Genomic DNA, 21,891 nt, shown 5'->3' on the forward strand with positions numbered 1-21,891 from the left:
AAAACCTCAGTGTTAAAAGAGGCGATTTGGCAAAACAAATGTGAGTCAGTTGCAGTTGAAACAACACCTCGAGGTCAGACAGTTTGTTGCTTAACATTTCATCCGACTGGGCATGTAAAATACTGTATTGCTTCTGGCAAACGGAGTGCATAGCTATGCATTCTCTGAGATAAGTGATATGCACCAGACAAGGTCGTTTAAGTAAGACGAACTGCTCGCCTCATGCAGGATGTATGAAAACTACCAGTGTTCTTAAGAGGTGAAAACATTCCTTTTTCATGCAATGGTCAATTTTAAGATTTTTGGCAATTTTGCTTCCATAACAAATCTTCTTTCAGAGAAAAATACACATTCAGGTATTTTAGCTCTATTCTGCTCTGGATAGTTATATAGATCAGTGCATGTTTAATGCATCATTTGCACGTTTAAAAATCATATTTCAGAAAAGCAGTAATACAAAAAATAATTGTCTTAATATAAGTAATCAGCTGGGGAAGTTTCATGGTGATATCTATTAGTCTTTTTTTCTCTTTACTCTGTTCACCTGTAGTGTCTCCCAATAAGAGGTACAGGATGTGGAACTGATTAACAGAGCAGCTACACTGATTACACCAGCTGAAAAACAAAAGGCAGGTACGGTTCACTGGTTATTCTCTAATAGACATTCATTGCGTTTTGTGTGAGGACTACAAAACCAAACTCCTGTCTAATTTGGTTGAATTAATAAGCCATGTCCACATCTATTGGACTGGGTGCAAGTGTTGAATTCCAGATCCCGCAGTAATAGAGGGGAGAGGGGCAAGGAAGGGCAGGTGAAGGCTAAACGGCCCACGCCCCGTGACTTTCGTCATCTAAATTCACCGCGTGCGTGACAGCTAAACAGATCATTACCGCTGCTACCACCAACACGTACGATACACACACACACACACACACACACACACACACACACACACACTGATTTGTGTCTTCATCCTCACACATGCCGCAGCAGCACAGATACATGCAGAGTCCCTAAGGGCAGTTTTTGGAGGTATTCTTCATTTTGAGGTCAAGTCCAGTCTGACCTACAGTACTTTACAGTGCGAATCCCCGACAGCAGACAGGTGCTGGATGGATTTGACATTTTCCTGAGCTTCTGACCTTGACTTGGCTTAAGAACACACACACATAGTGTTACAGAATAAGCTTATTGTTTAAGTCTCAGCCTGCGAGCCACAATACTTATCTATGGACTTGTATGGGCCTAAAGCATTTTGCTCGCACACAATGTGTGCAAACAACAAAAACAGTAAATAAGAGTATAAATTATTTATTCTCCCCTCTAAGAAAAACACTGTACAATGAACTATTTTTTTCTTTTTATAGCTATTGTCCTTTGAGATAGATTGCACAATTCGCAATCTAATTAAGCCTCTGCAACAATGCTGAGTAAAAACAAATAAATAAAGAGGCAGTTTTTAGCTCCAAAATTAGCATTTTATTTAGATGGTTGGGGTCAGAGATGTATAATTTGTTTTCCAGTACACATGGTTATCCACAAGGCTTAAGTCAAAAACCTTTTCCAGTCTTAAAGCTGATTCAGTAATTAGTGCCTAGCATGTCATCCCACCCCGCCCCCCCTTTTTGGTACAAATTCAACAGTTGTGCTGACAATATCACTACTTTTCAATTTTTATCAATGTGTTTTTTTCACGTTTTATACAAAAAACTCTCTTAACTTCTACACATTTAATGTCACCCAGATTTTTATTTTTTTTTTTTCACTTTGTAAATAAATTTGGGAAACAACATTTTTCATTTTTGTTGTCATGAAAAGATAAAAACATGCAAAAAACTTGAATTTGTAGTCCAAATCAAACATTTACAAGTTTGGAACCTTTTGCACTTTTTCATATACTACATCAAAAGAAAAGGATAAAGAAAAAAAACATTATGTACACACATCTTTTTACAGTGAAGTAAAACTTGAAAATATCAGATGATGACTAAGGCAAATGAAGTGTACATAGATTAGACCAAAACAGTTTTTTTTTTGTTGTTTTTGCAAAACACTACATCACTTCAGAAAAAAAAGAAAAAAAAATCTGCTACAAAAGTATGATTCATAACTCCCTTTATTTGCAACCAGCTGCATAATTTTAATTTTTTAGTGAAAAAAGTCTAGAAGTCTAGCGTACTGTACAGTGCTGCTCTTAATTGTTTGTCTTCCCATCCAAGCTGACAGAGATGATCCTTCATTTCTTCATCTTTGTAGTTTATTTAAATAATCTTCAACAAACAGGAGCATTGGGTAATCAAAGAAAAAAAGCATGTAGAAGCATACCAGAGTGTAACATACTTTGTTTGAAATCACTCCAAAAGTCAGTACCATTAAAGCCTTGAACATAAAACTAATCATTTAGATCCAAAAAAATGTACAAAAAGGCACATTATATCCCAGTGCTTCTGTACTGTGAAATTCAAGTGTAACTGAGCGCATTCAATACCAACAATCCAAGTGGTGACAGTCCACCAGTGTTCCCTCCCACATCCGCCATAACTGGACCACAGCCTATGCCTAAGCTTTCAACAAGCATATGTATGCGTAGACTACAACGATAAGCCTAGGTTGGTTGTTTTTGAAAAAAATTTCTGAATCAATGTTTATTTTTTGTTTCTTTTCTGTCACAGTTCCATCTCTCAGGGAATATCAGAAGCTGTCCATGTCCATCAACAACAAATCTTTCCTTTTCTTCATTTTTTTTTTTCTCATCTTTTCATCCTTCGAGGAGTGGCTGTGTGTCCTAGTCATCACTTCCACCGTACATGTCTGCCAGTTTTCTAAAGCGAGGGCCCCAGTCGTTGAGGTAATCGTAGTCCTGGTCGCCCCCGCTGCTGGAGGAGTTGAGGGAGCTTAGGGAGCCAGCTGTGGAGCCGCTGCCCTCGTAGTCGAACACTAGCAGGGAGTCGTAGGGAGGAGCGGTGGGGTCGTTGTCTGCTGCCTTCAGTCCCTTTACAGAGGGAAATAAAACCACAGTTAGATGAGAAGATTAAGCCGCGTCTGCACACCAACACTGTCTGCAATAAGGAGGCAGCCCACATCAACACAACTCCCTCCCCCCTACTGCAGCACACAAACAGGCTATTCTATCCTAAAACCAGTCAGTGGTTCAACCTCTGCTTGTTCAGGAAATAAGATTAATCAGGCTCTAGTGTTCCTGTAAGTTTCCTCTGTGTTCTGGTCGGGACTCTCCTGATGTTTCTGGGATGTAGGATTATCTGCTGCTTGATCAAAAGCCAAGAGTGAGCATGACCAGCCGCCTCAGATGTCTGGAATCATCTCCACTCCCCCCGCTGACCCCTGTGTAGCACCCTCTTCTCTCTTCAAGGGCCTTCGACGAGCAGTACACCTCTCACACTGATACTTTGTCATCTATCATCTATAGCAGAAAGCGGTATCTTTAAGATATCACATTTATCAGACTCCTGCTGAACATTAGCAGTAAGCACTGAGCTCAACTGAGGCAGAAATGAGAGGAGCATGAGTGTGTTTTCCACACATTCGAGTCTCTCCATGTTATCTTGAGGCTCATGGCGCTCTTGTGGGTGGCTATGTTTTGAAGATTGCGCTCGACATTCCTAGAAATCCTCATAGCGTCATGAGAGGTCCTTATGGATTGTTATTGATTTCCAGCCCCGTTCCCTAACGGGACTCGGGAGACTTGATGGATTGCTAATCTAAGAGTTGAGATGTGCTTTGGCCATGAACCTCGTTGGATCCTAGCCTGGTTTTCTCCCTCTTACCGCCACAACTGAGGAACCCAACAAATAATAAATGAATTAACAGAAGTGGAGCAACAGAACGCTGAGAAACGAGACCTCAGCTCATTGGGAACTTGTCGAAGATTTATAGTTTCCTCCATGCTGCCATTATAGCGCTGAAATGCTCTCAAATAAAAAGATGGATTGAATTAAAGTGCCTGGGCACTTGGCGATTATTTTCCACTTGTTAGCTTCCGTTAAGTATTTGCTCTGGGCTGTGGTGCTGATAATTTGGTGGGAAATATGACAGATGGATCGTTCATTACAATTACAACCATTATCGCTCTGGTGGTTATAGCCCCCTTCCATCTACAACCAAAACCCCACTGGCAGTTTCATAAGGTTAGTCAATCACAGAACTCAGCCTCGTAATTTCATTTTAACTGAGTCATGTGTGCCGGAGACAATCACGACTCAGTGAAATGGTGAACTCTCTTCAGTCTGTCTCACAGTTAACAAAAGAGAAGTGTAATAAAACACAGTGGTATTTCTATTTGGCTACGTGGCGTGTCCACCTGTGACCAACAAAGTTCATGTACCTAATGAATCCCCCCCCCCCCCCCCCCCCCCCCCCCATGGGAACAGACCAGGAGCCGACGAATAGACGTTTGTTTGTCCGACTGTGAGGTTAAAGTCCTTATGTTAAACCTAAATTTTTTTGTCCCTCTAATTTAATTAAGGGCCACGGGCTCCCGGAGCGTGTGCACATTACAGGATGGAGATCAGACCCCCTTTCCCCTCCCCCATCCGTCTCTGTCTCCGTGCTTCTCTGGCAGCTAGCCCTTATCAGTTGGGTCAGATTCCAGCTCCGTGTGAGCACTGGAGCTACCATGACTGAGCTTTAGCGACAGTCAAATCTGGGACTAAAAACAGATCCAACATTGCCTGGTTGCAGCGAGCATTTTCTGGGTCAGGATGCTCAGACTTGAAACGTCTCCGAGGTCTTGTGAGAATATTAAAATGACGAGTCTGATGAAGGATGGTGCATTGTGAAACCGCTCTTCATTGAGAGTGCAAAACATTAAATTCCACTCAATATCAGCTGTTACGACAAGTGTATTAGGTGTATTCATGAGACACGGAGAGAGTGAAAATGAGTGGTGCCTGGGTTAAGGGATCTGAGAGATAGATGGTCGGGGAGTGGAGCTGAAAGAGCAAGTTCTAATCTAAAAACATGGGCGCCATCCAAAAACTCGGAGAGAACTCCATTTGTAATGCTGTGAAACTCTTGTCTGTTGGAGCTTGTGAAAAATACATGACTGCTCTTTTCATTTTACATTCTCCCTTCATGCTGGAGTCAATGATGGCCTGAGGCAAACGAGGGCACTCTGAACAGTGCACTCCGATAGAAAGCCAATGTATTGCTACTCTCATCTTCCATGTCTATGCTGACACATCTATAACTCTACTTTGGCGGAAAGTGAGGAGAAAAACAATTACATCTAAGTGAGTTAGCATCATGTACTTTTTGGACTTTATGCATGTCTGAGCGAATATGTGTGAGATGAGAAAAGTTTCTACCTTCTGCTGGGAAAAGATGAAAACAATTCTAATAATAATTGATTCAATTTGAAGTTTTTTTTTCCCTCCCTCTACAAGGCAGCGCACAACTGCTTGATACTGAGTCACAAGAACCAAATTGTTTATTTAGATACAAGTTGATTATAAGAAAGTCATTCAGCTTGAAAATGAAATTCAAACTTTGTGACAGCGCTGATCCTTTCATTTCAGCTCTTCTTCTGGGATTTCATTTCACTACACAACACCACAATCTCAGTTTTTGCAATAGCTCTGCACGCTTTGGCGCTGCTGCTGGATGGTGCGTTTACCTCGTTGATGAAGTCTCCGATGTCGCCAGGGTGGGGTGCTGCTGACCTCATGGGGTACTGTGGCTCAGGGTGGAGGGGTCTCTCGTCTAGACGGCGGATCCCCACCGGCTTGATGGCATCAGGCTCTATCGTGTCCGGCTGCTGCAGCTGACTCAGGTCGTAATCCTGGGGAACACATAGACAGATGGGAGTTAGCAGAGCAGCGTGACGAGACCCCAAACTGAGCGTGATTATTTAAATAGGTAAACACATCCTGTGCTGCACAGAGGAAGAGAGGTTCAACTGAGTGGAGAAGATTTTAAAGTTAGAATGCGGCGGGAAGAGTTGGGGGAACACAAGGGAAACTTTAATCTTCTTGTCTGTGAAGCACAAGCCCAGGGACAATTTGACACATTAAAAGAGCCAGCACTGAGGGGGTCCAAGCTGAGGACCACATCATACGCTGCAGAGTGTTTGTACTTGTGCAGCGTGCTGCAGGAAGGATGTGCAGGCGACTGTTTTGCTCTAATCAATGCCCAGACACGGGATGGTGGATATGCATAAGCCATTGCTAATCCTATTAACATTACCAAGGCAACCTGAATGGCTCGCAGTTTGTGCAAAGTCATGGGCAGGGAAGGAGGAGGAGAAAGAGTGAAGAGAGAAAAGGAGTTAGGAGGGAAAAAGAGACTGTGGTGAGGAGCAGAGCTGAGCTGAATGACGGGATGGTATCACGGTGACAGCAGATATGATAGAGAAAATGCCATTTGAGAATCAGGGTGTGTGCCTAATAAGCGTGCATGATGGATTGTCCCTCTTTAGAAGACTTTCGGTAATCCATCCATCTCTAATATCCCCCTTCAAAATTGTCTTTGCTCAGTTGCACATGTACCTACACACACAGACTCATGCGCGCTCGCTCCCAGAAAGAAAAAAAAAAAAGGATGCAGACGTTCCAACGTAAAAATAAACATGAGCATAAATATAAACCGTGTGATGATGCAAAAACAACCCAGATATACAAACACCGCCCAGGCACTTGACAAACACCTACTCAACTCCACACTAATAAGTATCATCTCAAATCTAAAACAAACACATTGATTATTCATGTCTAATTTGATTTCATGGCAGTAACCCCTGACGCTAGCTGGAGAGCGACGGTCATCACACATCACACAATAACATTATCCGTCACCTTTGGTCCATTTCAGTCTGACTCCTGATCGACCTTCTCTGAGGTCACACAGCAGAGGGGTCAGGAGTTGGGTATTGCAATTGCAACAGAGGCGTATAACGGCCGAAGCAGGAAGGCCTAATGACATAGCAGCTCCCTCCAGGGAATTAACACCTCACACCTACACTGGCCTGACGAAATGGCTGCCCCCGGCAAACATGACCCACATTCATACTCAGCATTGCTAAGCCTTGTGAGACGTAGCCGAGCAATTTAAAACAGAAGTGAGTGTATTACTTTAATAGTTTTAGCCATAATTTCTGCTGGTAATAATGACATTGGACACACTTATTTAATTCTGGAGGCTCGGAAAGCAGCAACATCACTAAAAAGAATTCCAATGTCGCGGCAGTATTTCAGTTTTCCTGTTTCAAGAACTGACAGTGGCGAAAAGGAAACTGACAAACGCAAAGCAACTTACTGCATGCATCCACATAACAGTCCGAGAGGTGAGCGAATAACAAGATGCAACGTATGGCCAAAGAGTGAAGGCCGTTTTCTGTGGTCGACAATGATGAATTTCAGAGGTCAGTAAACACGACAAAGCCAAAGTATACAGTTATACCAAGGCCACACTTTAGCCACACAGTGACAGCAGCTCTGTACCAAGAGACAAAAGCTAAAGTGACAGAGAACCTCAAAGAAGCAGAGAGAATCTCAATAACCACAGATGGGTGGACCTCACGAGCTGCTCAGAGCTACATCACAGTCACAGCTCGTGTTATGAGCAGCGAATGGGAAATGAAACGTTTCGTGCACACTGGACTCAACATAGCTGAGGTTTTGAAATCTGCTGTTTTTGAGTAGGAGCTCGACATGAACATTAACAACAATCATCAAGTCATCACATTGTTACGAAACAATGCATGAAATATGTGTGTAGAGGTGAGCGAGGCCGGACTGTCCCCACACACAAAGTGATCTTCACACACTTTAAAGCTCACCTCACCAGACAGTCTGAACGCAGGCTGCGTCAGCAGTCTGCTCGGTCGAGCCAGGTGTGCAGCAGCGTTTTCTCACCACAGTTCAACTCCCACAGCTGAGCTGACCACCAAACTGAGTGATAAATGTGGTCATGTGGTCAAGAGCTCGTTTCATTAATTTATTAAAGGGCTGCTACTGACTGCTGCATTGTGTTTGTTTTGTTTGTGCTAAGTTTAACTAAGTTAAGCTTCATATCTAATCATTTCATCAAACTCTCTCCAAGAAGGCAAAGAAATGTATTTCTCAATATTTTGAACTATTAAATATGACCATTCGTGTTTCTTGTCCTATTGGACTTAAAAATGGTGATGCTGATCCCAAATCAAATCAGGGAGCAATTGCTTCATTTTGTACATTGTTACCATAACTGAAATACTGGCCAGAAGTGCAAAAATAAGCACCAATCTGCAATAAACTGTAATTATCCTGAGATAACACTTAAGAAGTTACAGTTCCAGTAACATTCCAAACTTGGTTTTATCTCTGGTGACAAATAAATGAGGCACTCTCTGTGTAAACAGGTCTGATTTGTTTTGTCTCACTTACTGCAAGAGATGGGAAAACAAATCAAAACACTTCTCAAAGCATGCCTCCACCGCCACACTGTCTCTGGTTAATGTGCATCAAATTCTTTGGAGGTCATTTGGAGAAGCAGACGACTCACCGTTGTCTTATGTCATTTTATTTTTTTCACCTGTGCACAACAACTTCTCAATTTGCTATCATTTCTGCATTCTTTTTTCCATGTCCGGGGAGCGCGGCCTGATCAGCTGTCTGCCTTTGATGAAATGAGTGCTTCACAAACCAATACAAACCAGGGCAAAGGCAGCAGCAACCAAAATCATATACTCTGAAAGCGCCCAATGGTCTGACACTTCAATTTCCTCCCCAGCGGGAGATAGGGAGAACAGAGGTGGGCATTATAAAGACCACATTGCTGGGAAAGTAAGGGCCATTTTTTACCCAACACTGACTCTCTCGATTCCACAGACAAGACCATTTTCTGCTGGCGTCCTGCCCTCCTCTGTGCCACTCAAAATGGAAGCTTGTTTTCCCCTCAATAAATTGCTGTAGCCGCTCGTTTGCCTTTGAGGGGCGTTGTATCGTGTTTCCTTTTCAACATGTTCTGGACCACAAGTTTGTGCATTTTGTTATGGATGAGTGTGTGAAAGTGAGGAAAAGAATACACAAGTGGGTGCGCTCCCTCCTGCCTCATCGCTGGCTGATGTGGAGCGGTTTTCCAGTCATATTGTTACCTTAGACAGAGCTTCATTATTGTGCCACAAGAGATGTCTATCTCCAAATGATATCAGCTTACCAATTACAAGTCTTCGAGGCTAATTTGGCACTGTGCTGGGTCAGACCAGGGTCTCCTGCTCATTTCTGCTATACCTAAACCACCGGAGCACTTCAGCCAGTAGCAAGAAAATAGCCCATTCAGTATATTACTTCCTTTTTTTTTATGAAATGGTTCCCTTCTGCTAACAAGGGGTCATTAGGACAATTGAATTTGTGTCTGTGTGTGCGTGATCGGTGCAGGGGGATAAAGAGATGTGACTTTATTGACGCCTGTGGCACTGCATTTCCATCGTATGTGTGTGTTTGTGTGTGTCAGGATGGTAAGTGGGAACCAGTTCCAGCCGAGGAATGACTTCCAATATTCCCAGAACTGATTGGATCAAAATGTGTTTGCCTTACTGATTCCACAGTTCAATTCCGAGCCCCTTTTTAGGAAAAAAGGTACTATTTCCAGTCTTAGTCCTGATTGTGAATGACTGTGAAACGTCCTGGAGCAGAGCAGGAGACAGAACGCACTGCAGGAGTTTGTACGCTTGCAGAAAGATTCGAGGTGGTCCTCTTTGTCCTTAAGTTGTTTCAGTTATACAGAAACTGCTGCTGCATACTGTAGATGTGACCTGAATGTTTCTCCCTAACAAAGACCACACACTCGCCTTATGTCACCCTTTCAAAAACACTGTGCAGCTTCAGCTTGGTATGCAGGGCTGAGAGTCGGGAGACAATTTTCTAAAATTCTACCAATATGATAACCAAATCTCCCTGCTGAAAGTAAAACAATACTCAAGAAACTAACTTAAGAAGCATGTGGACACTATGTAATAAAACAAGCCAAAGTCCTGAAATGTTAATGTTATCAAAACAAAAGCAGCTGAGGAACTTTTTTCAAAACGAAACAGAGGCTAAAGGCCAATTTTTAGTTTCTGCATTGACACGGCCACAGTTACTCCTACAGAACTGTAACTATTCTTGTCTAATTAAGTAACAATTAAAGCATGTAAAGAAAGATATTATTTATAGACGCATTGATGTCGCATCGTTGATTACAATGGTTCCACTCAAAACTGGAGGAAACGCGGGCTGGTTTGCTAGATAGCACCACAGTTCTAAGAATCCTGAATGGAGCTGGTTCAAGAACCAGAGCTAATTTATCAGAAAAAAGCAGCATAGACAGAATTTTCAGTGTAAAATAGCCCAAAGTGTTCTCACTTCTGCAAAACAATGTGTGTTAATGCAGGACATCATCGCTTGTAGTAAGAGGCAGATTGAGAAGTAGGTTCTCAAGGCCTTTGAAATGAGAGTCTACGCTTTGTGTTTACCAAATCGTTCTTACCTGATCCTCTTCTCCACCACCTTCCTCATCATACTTGAGAATGTTGTCTCTGACATCATCCTCTGGGTCGATGAGGAGCTGCTTGGCCTGGCGTTCTTTATCACGACGCTTCATCCACACCACAAACAGCAGCACAAGAACTGATGGACAAGCAGAGAGAGAGAGAGAGAGAGAGAGAGAGAGCAAGAGAGAGAGAGAGCGAGAGAGAGAGAGAGCGAGATCTCACATTACAAAAACATAACAACTCACATATTTTCATACAAGTGTAATCGGATCCAGTGTTTTAGAGCCTGGATGTGGGCCTGATCAAGGCTATCTTTTTGGTAATCCCAGAGTAATCTAGTGGTATCTCGGATAATATTTAGCTGTCATTATAATCCGTGTGTGTTTGTGCGATGTGCTGTTTGAGGGAGGCACTGAGACACTCACTGAGGAGGATGATGATGCAGAGGAGGATGGCGATGATGGCACCAGTGCCCAGGCCGGCCGCCATGATGTGTTGCTGGTCAGTGCAGTCTCCATTGATGTCACACTGGCACACTTTAATCCGCAGATAGGAGGTGTTGGACATGGGCAGGTTGCCTGAGTCTGTGATTATGATGGGGATCTCATAGATACCACTTTCAAGGAAGCCTATCCTCAGGCTCACCTGAGCATAGTCACCTGAGGAGGAAAGACAGGGAGAGTGTGTGAGTGATACACGGCGGCTCCTCGTCAGAGCAAATAAATATGAGCTAGTGAGACCAGAAATTAAGTTGCTCCGTGTATTTAAAAACACAATAAATCATGTTTCTTTATCAGAGGAGCCTTTCAGGGGGGATTAAATCAAAACTCTGAATAGTTGCTCGTATAGGCCGTGTTCACAGTGCGATTACACTCCTATTACCACAAATAAGCAGCATAAATTCATACCTGGAAGTTGCATCAGCATATCTAATCCAAAACATGGTCAGGATTTAGATTTGGAGCTTATAAATCTGCTGAATACCTTTTGATAATGCTGCTTAGGCGAAATTCCCAGTAGCGATAATCCAAATGCCATTATCCTATTAAGATATATTCACTACTTTTTGACTCACGCTGTCTATTAGCTAACAAACAACAAATTAGTTCTCCAACTCATGATTTTTTCCTTCAAATTAGCATAAACAATTAATGACTGTTTGGTATTGTTAATCTAATATTACAGTGTCTGTCCCGGCCCTGCCTGACCCCTCTGCAGTGTGTTATTTACACATTTGCACAAGTGTTGTTCAAAAGGATCAGAGATCAAAGTCTCAAGCTTTAATTACCAAACAGACTGCTGAATGTAATATATTTTACAGTTTTCCTTCTAATTATTAAACACCACGAACCGAAAAATGTTAAAAAAGGTCATCTTTTCTCCTTTCATTTTCCAATGACAAACAGAGAGGAAGGCCAAAAATCTGAATCAAAGCCAAAGGAGGATTAGTAAATTATGTATTAGTATATAATATGAATCTGAGGTTACTGGTGTGAAATTGTGTGTGTGATCTGTGCCTTACCACTGATTCTCGTAATGGTCCAGTTTCTCCGAACATCAGAAGGCCGGTGGGCCAACTCAAAGGCAAATGGCCCAGCGTTGGGGTTCAGGTCTCCATCAAGCGCAGTGATGTTGATGGCATTTGGCTCTGGCTTTTCACATATCTCTGCCTCCTGAGGGAACACTTTGGGAGCGTTGTCGTTGATATCCAGCAAGTAGATCTGGAGAGTACCTGTGCCACTTGCTGGAGGTACACCTACATGAGTTATAAAAAAACACGCACACACTCAGCACATACATATTTATGGGAAAAGTGATTTTTTTTTTTTACAAATTTACATATGGATCGGAATATATAGTATTGAAATGCTATCTCTCATTTTGCAGTCATTGTGTAGTCAGCAGAGAAACGCAAAGTATGGAGTTTATTCTTTGGGTCTCATGCTGTAATAAGACACTCTAAACAGCTATTTACTCGAGTGGGAGAAGACCCATCCAAACTGCATACTGATCTGAGAATCTAATCTCAAGTGAGGAGGTAGACCGAAAGAGAGAGGTATCAGAACATTTGGGTTCTGTGTGTGTGTGTGTGTGTGTTTGCGTGCGCCTGGAGAACGTCTTCCTGACGAAGGACACGGGATAGGAATACTAAAGCAGACAAACAGAGCCCACTGTCGCTCCTCTCAGGCTCCTCTATGTATTCACTCAGCTAAGAGGCTTTTTTACCATTCAGGCCACGCTCAAAGGAGCTAGTCATCCAATCCTGACCCATTAATGCTGAGAAACCTCTTTATTGGTAGAGTTTTTAAGCCTATTGGCCTAAGCTATGCTCCGCAGAACAGGGTAAACCTGAACAGAGGTAAATCCCACCAGTGCAGGGAAGAGGTGAATATATCCACATGCTGGATGGTTCTGGGACTGCTAGCACATTAACCTTCAACTAAGGTGGTCAGCGTTCCAGACATGCCAAGTGCCTGGTACAAGGTTGACCTTCAAGCACGGTGGATGTCTTTGCGGCTGTAACCGAGATTTCTTTTTTTTTTTTCCCCCAACAGACTTCAGGTGAAAAACATCACAGAGGCAGTCAAAGTGATGCTAGGTGGAAAATTGACCTTTGAGGGGTGGAGGTACACTAGACATCCGCTAGGCTTCCTTTTGAAAACGCAGCATTATCTCCTCCTGAATGCTCTAACAATAATGGCCTGGACTAGAGTGCTTGCGTAACAGCCTAGCTAAAACACCTAGACCATGTAACCAGTGCATCACAGGAGCTCAGCAAGGTATTTTTGGCAACTGCAGTACCACTTGAATGGTTACATACCATTGTCAGAAGCCAGGAATGTCGCATTGTACAAACTGTTCTTCACAAAGGGTGACTCTCGGTCCAAAATGGCAATTGTTGTGATACGACCAGTGTTTGGGTCAATCCTTAGCCAGTTGGCTGGATCTAAGAGTTTGGAGTATCTGAGGGAAGAAAAGCAGAGTTTTAAACAGTGATTCAGAATCCTTACTATTCATTTGAAGCTGAATTTTAGGTCAGGTGTTATCTGCAAGTTCTTTTTTTATTCTGAAGCAGCGAGCAAAAAGGTTTGTTGTTTTCTCCGAGATGGAAATCTTGGTGAATTTACTCTCCCTTTCCAGTATAGCATCCCTTTCTTCTAAATATGCTTTTGTTTTTATTTGTTTACACCGAATAAATATTTTAGGCGTCATGCATTTTACATAATTATTCCAACTTTTGAGAGCAGCCTCACAGGGGAGACCAAACTGGCTTGTTGTTATCAGTAGCTCAAACTAATTTGTAGGACAAACCGTGGAATTACAAAGCTAGCTTATTTCACATGGAGTGTTTTCAGGCAGATAAACTCTTCCACGGCCAAACAGCTGTGAGGCAAGACTTCTGATGATGCAAGTGGAAAAAATAGGGGTTGTTCATCAAGAATGAGATGGCGGCATGCTGGCTGCAGTGCTATTTGAGCAGGAACGATGCAGAAAGTTGCCATGGTGGCAAGTCATCTTAAAACAACTGGCGTTCACATTGCTGTTTTGATTACTTTTGCTAAATGTGTGCTAAAACATGCATGCATTAAACATGTATGCTGGATGTTTAACAGACATTGAAGCTAACTTAAAAGGCAGGAGGAATTCTTCAAATTATCCATATCTGTGAACTAGACAGTCAGAAAGCACTCAACCTCCTCCTATTTCCTCTTTACTGTAAAATCTACCTGATGTTCTGCTGCATGAAGCGATCAGGGTCCTGTGCAGTGAAGGTGGTCAGCGTGGACTCAGGCATCATTCCCTCTTCCAGTTTAATGAGTTTGGGGTTGGGCTCAAAGTAGGGGCTCTCGTTGACATCTATCACTCTGATGGAGACGGTGGCGGTGGACTGACGGGGAGAGTGGATGCCTCTGGCCAGGGGCACCTCATTCCTCGCTTCCACTGTCAGCACATATGTCCTACTGATTTCATAGTCAATAGGCTGGAGAACAGCAAAAAGAGAGTATACAGAGAGTGAGCCACCCATCAAAATGCAGGATAAATAAACAAAAGGAAATCACATTACATTTTTGGTAATCTAAGACTGGTGAGAGAGCAGCTAAAAGAATGAAAGCTTTTTCTTCCTCTTGCCTGAAAAACCTTATTGTGAAAGCTCACAATGGACAGCGAGACGAGATAAAGAGACTGTATCCTTTTGTGGTCAGTTGAAAGATACACAGCAGCAAGAAAGCTGCCCATCAATAAAAATCTGAAATGTGCTCTGAAATTTAAAATTGTCTTTTAATTATGTGTTACGAATTTGAATTTATACACCCTACTAAACCCATTATTACTGCGGCCTGTTCAAACTCTGCTGTGAATCTGTTGCTGCTAAAACATTATCCAAGTGTGCCAACAAACTCCAGTTCCTTTACGGCAGAACAAGGCTTTATTGTTAAGAAACTTCTTGTGTCATTATTGATGCAGTGCCATTTCGATTATGCATGTTCTGCTTGGCACAGTGGTTTGACAGCTAAAATTAGGAACAAACTGCAGGTGATGCAAAATAATATTATTCAGTATTTGCTAAACGCATCCCCTCAGACTCATGTTGGTCGTGATGAATTCAGCTGGGTAGGACTGCTGCCAGTACAGCTCAGAGTAGAACAACAGAAGCTGCGTCATATCTGCAGTACTATCAATGGGTGTGCTCCTCAGATAACAATGGTCCATACTCAGCACAGCTATGATACCAGGCCCATTGCATGTTTGTGTAAAGTGCCTTGAGTGCATAATGCAGTCAGACGTTCTTTTTTCTCCACACTGGTGCCATGTTGTGGGACAGCCCTCAGTTACAGATGTTTTTAAATATGAAAGGGGCTTATTTCTCAAATTGTGGTGATGTGCTTTTGTTTTTCAGGATCGTGTTGTTTCGTTTTTATGCTGGATGCTTCTTCGTGGTTTTCTTTGTCTTAAGCATCTTGGGACCATGTTGGAAATAAGTGTCTTCACTTTAACATGTCAACCCCTGGATTTTTTTTTTGTTTCTGTCTGATAATCTATAAATACATTTAATTAGTCAAGCAATCAGTACATTAATTGTAAAAAAAAAAAAAATCAACATATGTGACAAATCTGCTGCAGTGATTTTTTATTTTATCAGCACTAGTATCCTATGAGTACCACACAAAATGCCTCAATCCTTCAAAGGACTGGACAGTTGGATTATTATATCAAATTCAGTGTGTATTATAATCACAAACTCCCCCAATATTCAAACTGACAAATATTAATCTAATTAATCTCATCTATTTCACATTAATCTTAATATCAATTCCACCCCCCCACATCTGAGTATAGTGAGCATACATCTACTCTGCACCTCCAAGGGATTAAAGGGGTGGAGTCTGAAGAGGAGGCCTTACCTTGACAACCGTCACCAGGCCCTCGTTAGTGGTTGGATCAGTGGGTACAGAGAACCTGCCAGTGGGGTCACCCCCGGTGATTTTGTAGACAGCGTTCCAGGCCGGCGTGTTGGGCTGGTCCTTGTCAGTCACCGTCAGATTGGCCACAATGACATTCACACGGTTTTCAGGCACCTCACCGAAAAACTGCATGAATAAACCATGAACGCACAGAGCAGCGAGCTGTTAGTGATACTGCTTTGGCAGCAGAAAATACACCAAGCCCTGCCTCTCACAGCACAGCAGGACCAATCTTGGGTAAATAGACATCTGAGGTAACTTATCATGTCGTCATGGTCATCTCATTCCCTGTCCTCCCCTGATAGCACAACGGTAGCATTACAAATTTCAGTGATTCGCGAGCACAGTAAGTGCCTCTTTCACTCGGGCAGACACCCCCGTAGTTGCATGTGTCAACATTTGGAGGGGGATATAACACTTTACGCATGGCTGGCTACTTGTATATCTGTATGGCTTCGGAAATGCTGGGCAAGCAGAACTAGGTAAGTGAGCAGAACTGACGGTTGAGTGCATATATATCCACAATGGGGTGAAATGGGGGCCCTTGTGCTGCTATCCTCTGGCTAAGTTTGCTGTGCTGATGTCTCAGATATGAGTTTGTTTCTTACCGTCTCAGCAGTAAACTCCGGTGGATTGTCATTAATGTCGGTGACTCTGATGACAGCAGTGGCTGTGTTGGACAGGCCGTACATGGGATTGCCCTCCATGTCAGTGGCCTGGATGATCAGCGTGTACTGAGGCACTTTCTGGAGGGAAAAGGAAAAGAAGCCATAACAGGATTAAAGCAAAGGTCTTTGATCTTTGAACAATGTTATCAATTCTATAACCAGGTTTGGAGAATATGGGCTTACTCTCTTATCTATCCTAACTTTAACTCTGTGGTTATTTTAAAGAATGCAGTGATGTTGTTTTGAACTCCATTATATTCAAAGATGTCTCCTAAAATTCTGCCACCTCAGGTTTGTAAATGAGGACAAAACATGACAAAAAACATTCAATAGACTGCAGTTCAACACAACACTGCCACAAACTACAGCCTCCAAAATGACCAAAGAGTTGCATCCACAGCAAAGATGGAACATATTAACACTGGATTTATTTCTGGACTATTGTTTTACATTGAAAAAGACTTCACAAGTGCCCCTAATAAGCTGGTAACTCACTGTACATCAGTATTAATGTGTTCAGCTAAAATGAAACAAATCGGAACTGGCTAGCTTCTTAATTATGATGACTAATGGTGGCTTTTTATATAAATCTGATTTATTCTCTAGGGGGACATGAGTTTACGCGTGCATGTGTGAAACTTGCACCTCTGCTATATACCCCATCATGAAGCTAACAAATGACTCTTTTCACATTAAAAGCCACTCAGGTGACGGACCAGTTGCTAGGTAATGAGAGTTGGGCAAATTACTTTCATGGTGGCAACTGGCGGACATAAAACGGCGGCCCCAGGGCGGAAGTGATTGAGCAGCCACCTAGCCAGATTGCCCTCACTAGAATTGCACCAAATGGCTCCAGCTTTCTATATTATTTTATTTATTTTCTCAAACAGCCATGAGATCCAATTAAATGACAGAGTGGTAGCATTTACAGCACAGGAAAGGGAGAGAAAGAAAATGCGGGCAAAGCCTCTGCTTTACAGAAACAAAGACAGAGAGGGCGAGAATGAAGGACGGGAAACATTTAGCTGCTCGCTGATGCACGCTGCCTCCTTGTAAGAGTAAATAAGTGTGAAACAGCCAAATCTATTCCCACTTTCTTATTTAGTTGGTAATCAGCAAAATTTACTTCAGCTCATTAGTTCTCAGACAGTCTGGATATTAGCAAATATACTCAAGTTGTGTTTTGACATCATATTTTTAAAAATGCATAGCCCATTTATATAAACATGGAAAATGAATATGTTGTTATACATCTACAACAGACAGCAAATGCGAGACAAAAATTAAAGTATCAGAATGGATGGCCTTGCTGATGCAAGTCTCACTTAAGTGCCAACACAATGATTTCATTTATTCAATCTGCATGCACAGAGTCTTCATAAATAGTGGAATGGCAGCGACATTAAGGCGTATTAAATCAAGACAAAGAAAACTGAGTTAGAAACTGATGCACCAGAAGGTAAAGATAAGCGAGAAGGAATAAAAGAAGACGTATCACACACCTCTCTGTCCAGGCCTGCCGCCACTGTAATGATGCCTCCTGTTTTATTGTTGATGGTGAACATATTGGAGGTCGGACTCTCTGGGTTCTGAGACAGGATCTTGTAACGCAGCATCCCGTTAGCGGTTTTGGGGTCATCTTTGTCAACAGATGTTACTGTCATAACAAAAGTTCCTATGGGATAGAAAGACACAGACACGATGCAAATAACTTTATGACATCTCTCTATTTATTTCTTCTTTTACTGGCAATCAAAGACATTAGAAGTTGAGTGAATAGTGCTATGTTGAACACCACTAGATTTATGGCTTTGTACTACAGACATCCACTGTTCTTTCTTGTGATCTTAAAATACCAGCGACCACTTTAATACAGTAGAAGCAAAATTAACAAAGTGGCCACCCCAGGAATGCCATCAATGCTGTTTGATCTGCTAACATCACAGCGGCATGTGAAGCCGGAGGCTCAGACTACAGCCGATCGGTTGCTCATACAGTGTGAAGCTGTGGTATATTACCTGGCTTGGAACCCTCTGGAACAGTGCCGTTCCAGATCTGATGAGTGAACTCGGGTCTGTTGTCGTTCATGTCGATCACATTGATCACGATGTCAATGGGGTTTTCTACCTGGTTGCCGTTCAGGTCCACCGCATGAGCTCTCAACTGGAGGAAACACAAACACATCTGGACTGTGGAACGGCTCAAGCTCGGGTGATTCTCCACCGTTCAAAAACAAGCCTCTGCTGGGACAAACCAGTCCCTCAATGTCGCCCACTAAAGTGCTGCCATAATTAAGCTGATGAGCCATCACTGAAAACAGTTCACTGTATGTGGAAGAGCAAACAGTTCTGAAAATCCTTCTGACAAAGAGGAGATAAAAGTTTTTATAAAAAACACCTTTCCCACAAACAAATCAGATATCCACCAGAGTCGCCAACAACACAAGCCTTTTAGCTGCATTTTTATGGTCGGCTCATGAAACAGATGCTACTGTTGCCTACACTGCTACCTACATACACACCACCACAAGGTTAGTGCCTTACACAAGATTTCAACTCACTCACATATCTATATTTTGATTCCACCCATTCATGCTCTAGAATAAATATAGTTAATGCAGCATATACTGCGAATCTGGAGGCTATGAACAGTATTATATCATATGCCTGGAGTACCTTGCAATCTCATTCTAGTGTAAGTTAATTAATGAATTATACTATGTGTGTCAAGTGCGTTCACTTTATGTTTGCATATAGCATGAATTGAACCAGTGTGAACATCTGTGAAAGTCTTTTGTTGTGAAAGTCTTTCATGATTTTCACGTTAAGTAGACTCTAGTAAATGAATATGTTGAAGTCTAGAATTTCATTTCACCTACAACCTTGCTTGTTGTCTACTAGTTTATGTTACCGCGTATGAATTTCAAGACCATTTCGTTGTAATGGGAGAACCACTGATGAATATATAGCAGCTCTGAAGGAGCTGGAGGTCATCATAATGTATGGAGCACACACGCAGTTCAAAAACATCGTGTTAAATCTTTGAAATTCTCAGACGGATAAGTCAGGTTTGCCAGGGGGACCCTGGACTTCACTCAGTCTGAGGCTACATGTGACCACTGGGCGCTTGTCAACTAATAGGAATGTACAGCTCAGCTAGACAGAAATCAAGCTTGAGAAACCATTTGCACATGACACTACATATGATATCATTAAAGAGGGTTTTCTTTTTTTTAATTAACTATTGTGTCTGACTTACATGGAAGCTGGGGATGTGCTCTCGATCCAGGGGCTTGTTGACAGACAGCTCTCCAGAGATCGGGTCAATGATGAAGATGCCGGTGGGGGGCTGGTCGGCGCCAGGGCCTGTCACACTGTATCTGAGGGACCGGTTTTTGTCGTGGTCCGACCGGATCTGTGGGTATAAAGAAGTGTTAATGAAAGCTTCAAAACAATGCTAACTATATAATGGCTAGCACTGGGTTTTTGGGGCTGACGTTCCGTTTTTAAACGACACATAACTTAATCAAAACATTCCTTCAACAATAACAGAATGCATCACAGTTATGGCTACTTAAGATTATTATTCTTTTAGCTTTTCATATTAATTGATCAGTTCTTAAAACAGTAAAAAATATAAATGTCCATCGCAAGTTTGTAGAGCCAACTGCAATGCTTTCAGATCCTTTTTCTGATCACTAGTCAAATCCAAAACTATTAAATTTCTAGTAATATGAGAAACAGAAAATCTTTATTCGTCCTCACGAATTGCTATACAACTTCCTGTATACTGACTGATTTATTGACTTATCTTTCCTGCACCAATCACTGAATTAGTTTAACAATAGGTCGCACTGTATGTAAAACAGTGCTTATAAAGAGTGTGTGCGTGAGTGTAGTATTGAATTTCTGTCTTGGCTGGGCTGTCTATTCTATTTGCCATGTAAGCCGAGACCCTCTGTGCCTACAGCCTGGATCCATGCTGAGCACAAAGAATACTTCCTCATCCTGATATCATCCACTAAAGCCCAGAAACATCCCGTCTAATATGGCATGATTAAATATAATACATACAAATAGCATATACAGGACTTAACACTCAGTAAGGAAGAGAGTTGAATAAGCTGAAAAAGGATCTACTTCTGAGCTGTCCCAAGCATTGCTAGTCCTCTGTCAGCCACCCACACTCAGCCCTGACCAGAGAATTGATGCAAATGAATCGGGCCATGTGTGTCCTTGAGCCAAGATAAAAGGAGTGTAATATCTCAACAGGCAACCGAGGAACAATTGTGATGGTGAGCACTTCAGATTTCTCTCTACTTCTAAATAATGCCAGGTTACATTGGTACCAACTGCCCCTTGAAACAAAAGATAAATAATACAACAGAAAAAATAGCCCTGACCTTTAGCAAAGTGCTGTAAATATGAAGCATTTTGTTGAAGGCATAAGGCTCATGTCTGTGACCCTGTGAGTGGGAGCTCAGGGCAACAGGGACCTACAAGGTTGTCATATCAGGCAAAAGCATTTTCTTTGAAGTTGTGAGGGTGGTGTGTGTGTGTGTATGTGCGTATATCTGTGTATGTGTCTGTGCACGTATGTGGTTGGGTGAGCGACGTTACCCGGACAAGCTCTTGCGGGAATGGGCCTCGTGAGTTCTCTGGGACATTGATTGGGGGGATGACCCAGTCTCTCTTCATGCGTTTGAGTTGGCTGTCTGTGTTTCGTGATGGAAACACTATTTCCTTCAAATCCTTGGACATGACTGGAGGGACAGCAACTTCCTGGACCTGTGAAAAGGATATGATTTAGTTCAAGACCTGGATGATGAGATCTGTGCAACATTTTTAGCCATGCTAGTGGCATGACTCTATGGATGGCAATGTTGGCTGGTCAGTCCATCGCAGACTGAAATACGTAGCAACTAATGGATGGATTGCTGTTTAATTTTGCACATAAATAACATAACTAACAGCATGGCTGCCACATACTGAAGTGACACCTCATTGCAAAGAATGGCACTATATGCTGACCAATGACCCTTCCCTTCTGGTTATACAAAAAGCAAACTGATGTGGTGATAAAAGGAACAGCACTTTCTGCAAAACCCAAGGAGCTCTTCCAAATGTCACTTAATGCCTATTCAAAATGTGTGTTCAATCACACCATCCCTTCTTCTTTGACTGTCTTTGTAGCTAAAAATATCTATAGTACAACATGTGATGATATGCCTCGAAAAGCTTTGGTGTGGCTACTGTTCTGCTACTGCCGCACACCGCCAGCACTGGTTTGCTT

The 21,891-nt window shown here is 42.3% G+C and overlaps 1 protein-coding gene across 1 annotated transcript in view; it reads right to left on the reverse strand.

The window, feature by feature from the left end:
* Positions 1 to 1,457: 1,457 nt before the first annotated feature.
* Positions 1,458 to 21,891, reverse strand: part of cdh2 (cadherin 2, type 1, N-cadherin (neuronal)) — a 59,438-nt gene continuing 39,004 nt past the window's right edge. The window contains exons 4-16 of the mRNA XM_076744114.1: positions 21,219 to 21,386; positions 19,858 to 20,013; positions 18,618 to 18,762; positions 18,102 to 18,274; positions 16,540 to 16,677; positions 15,872 to 16,057; positions 14,195 to 14,448; positions 13,288 to 13,430; positions 11,989 to 12,222; positions 10,892 to 11,125; positions 10,463 to 10,602; positions 5,634 to 5,798; positions 1,458 to 2,993 (exon numbers count right to left, since the gene is read on the reverse strand). Coding sequence (XP_076600229.1) covers positions 2,787 to 2,993; positions 5,634 to 5,798; positions 10,463 to 10,602; positions 10,892 to 11,125; positions 11,989 to 12,222; positions 13,288 to 13,430; positions 14,195 to 14,448; positions 15,872 to 16,057; positions 16,540 to 16,677; positions 18,102 to 18,274; positions 18,618 to 18,762; positions 19,858 to 20,013; positions 21,219 to 21,386 — 2,343 coding nt within the window. The 3' untranslated portion in view covers positions 1,458 to 2,786. The remainder of the gene's footprint in view (positions 2,994 to 5,633; positions 5,799 to 10,462; positions 10,603 to 10,891; positions 11,126 to 11,988; positions 12,223 to 13,287; positions 13,431 to 14,194; positions 14,449 to 15,871; positions 16,058 to 16,539; positions 16,678 to 18,101; positions 18,275 to 18,617; positions 18,763 to 19,857; positions 20,014 to 21,218; positions 21,387 to 21,891) is intronic.

The sequence above is a fragment of the Chaetodon auriga genome, chromosome 12, assembly GCF_051107435.1.
Source record: "Chaetodon auriga isolate fChaAug3 chromosome 12, fChaAug3.hap1, whole genome shotgun sequence".
NCBI lineage: Eukaryota > Metazoa > Chordata > Actinopteri > Chaetodontiformes > Chaetodontidae > Chaetodon > Chaetodon auriga.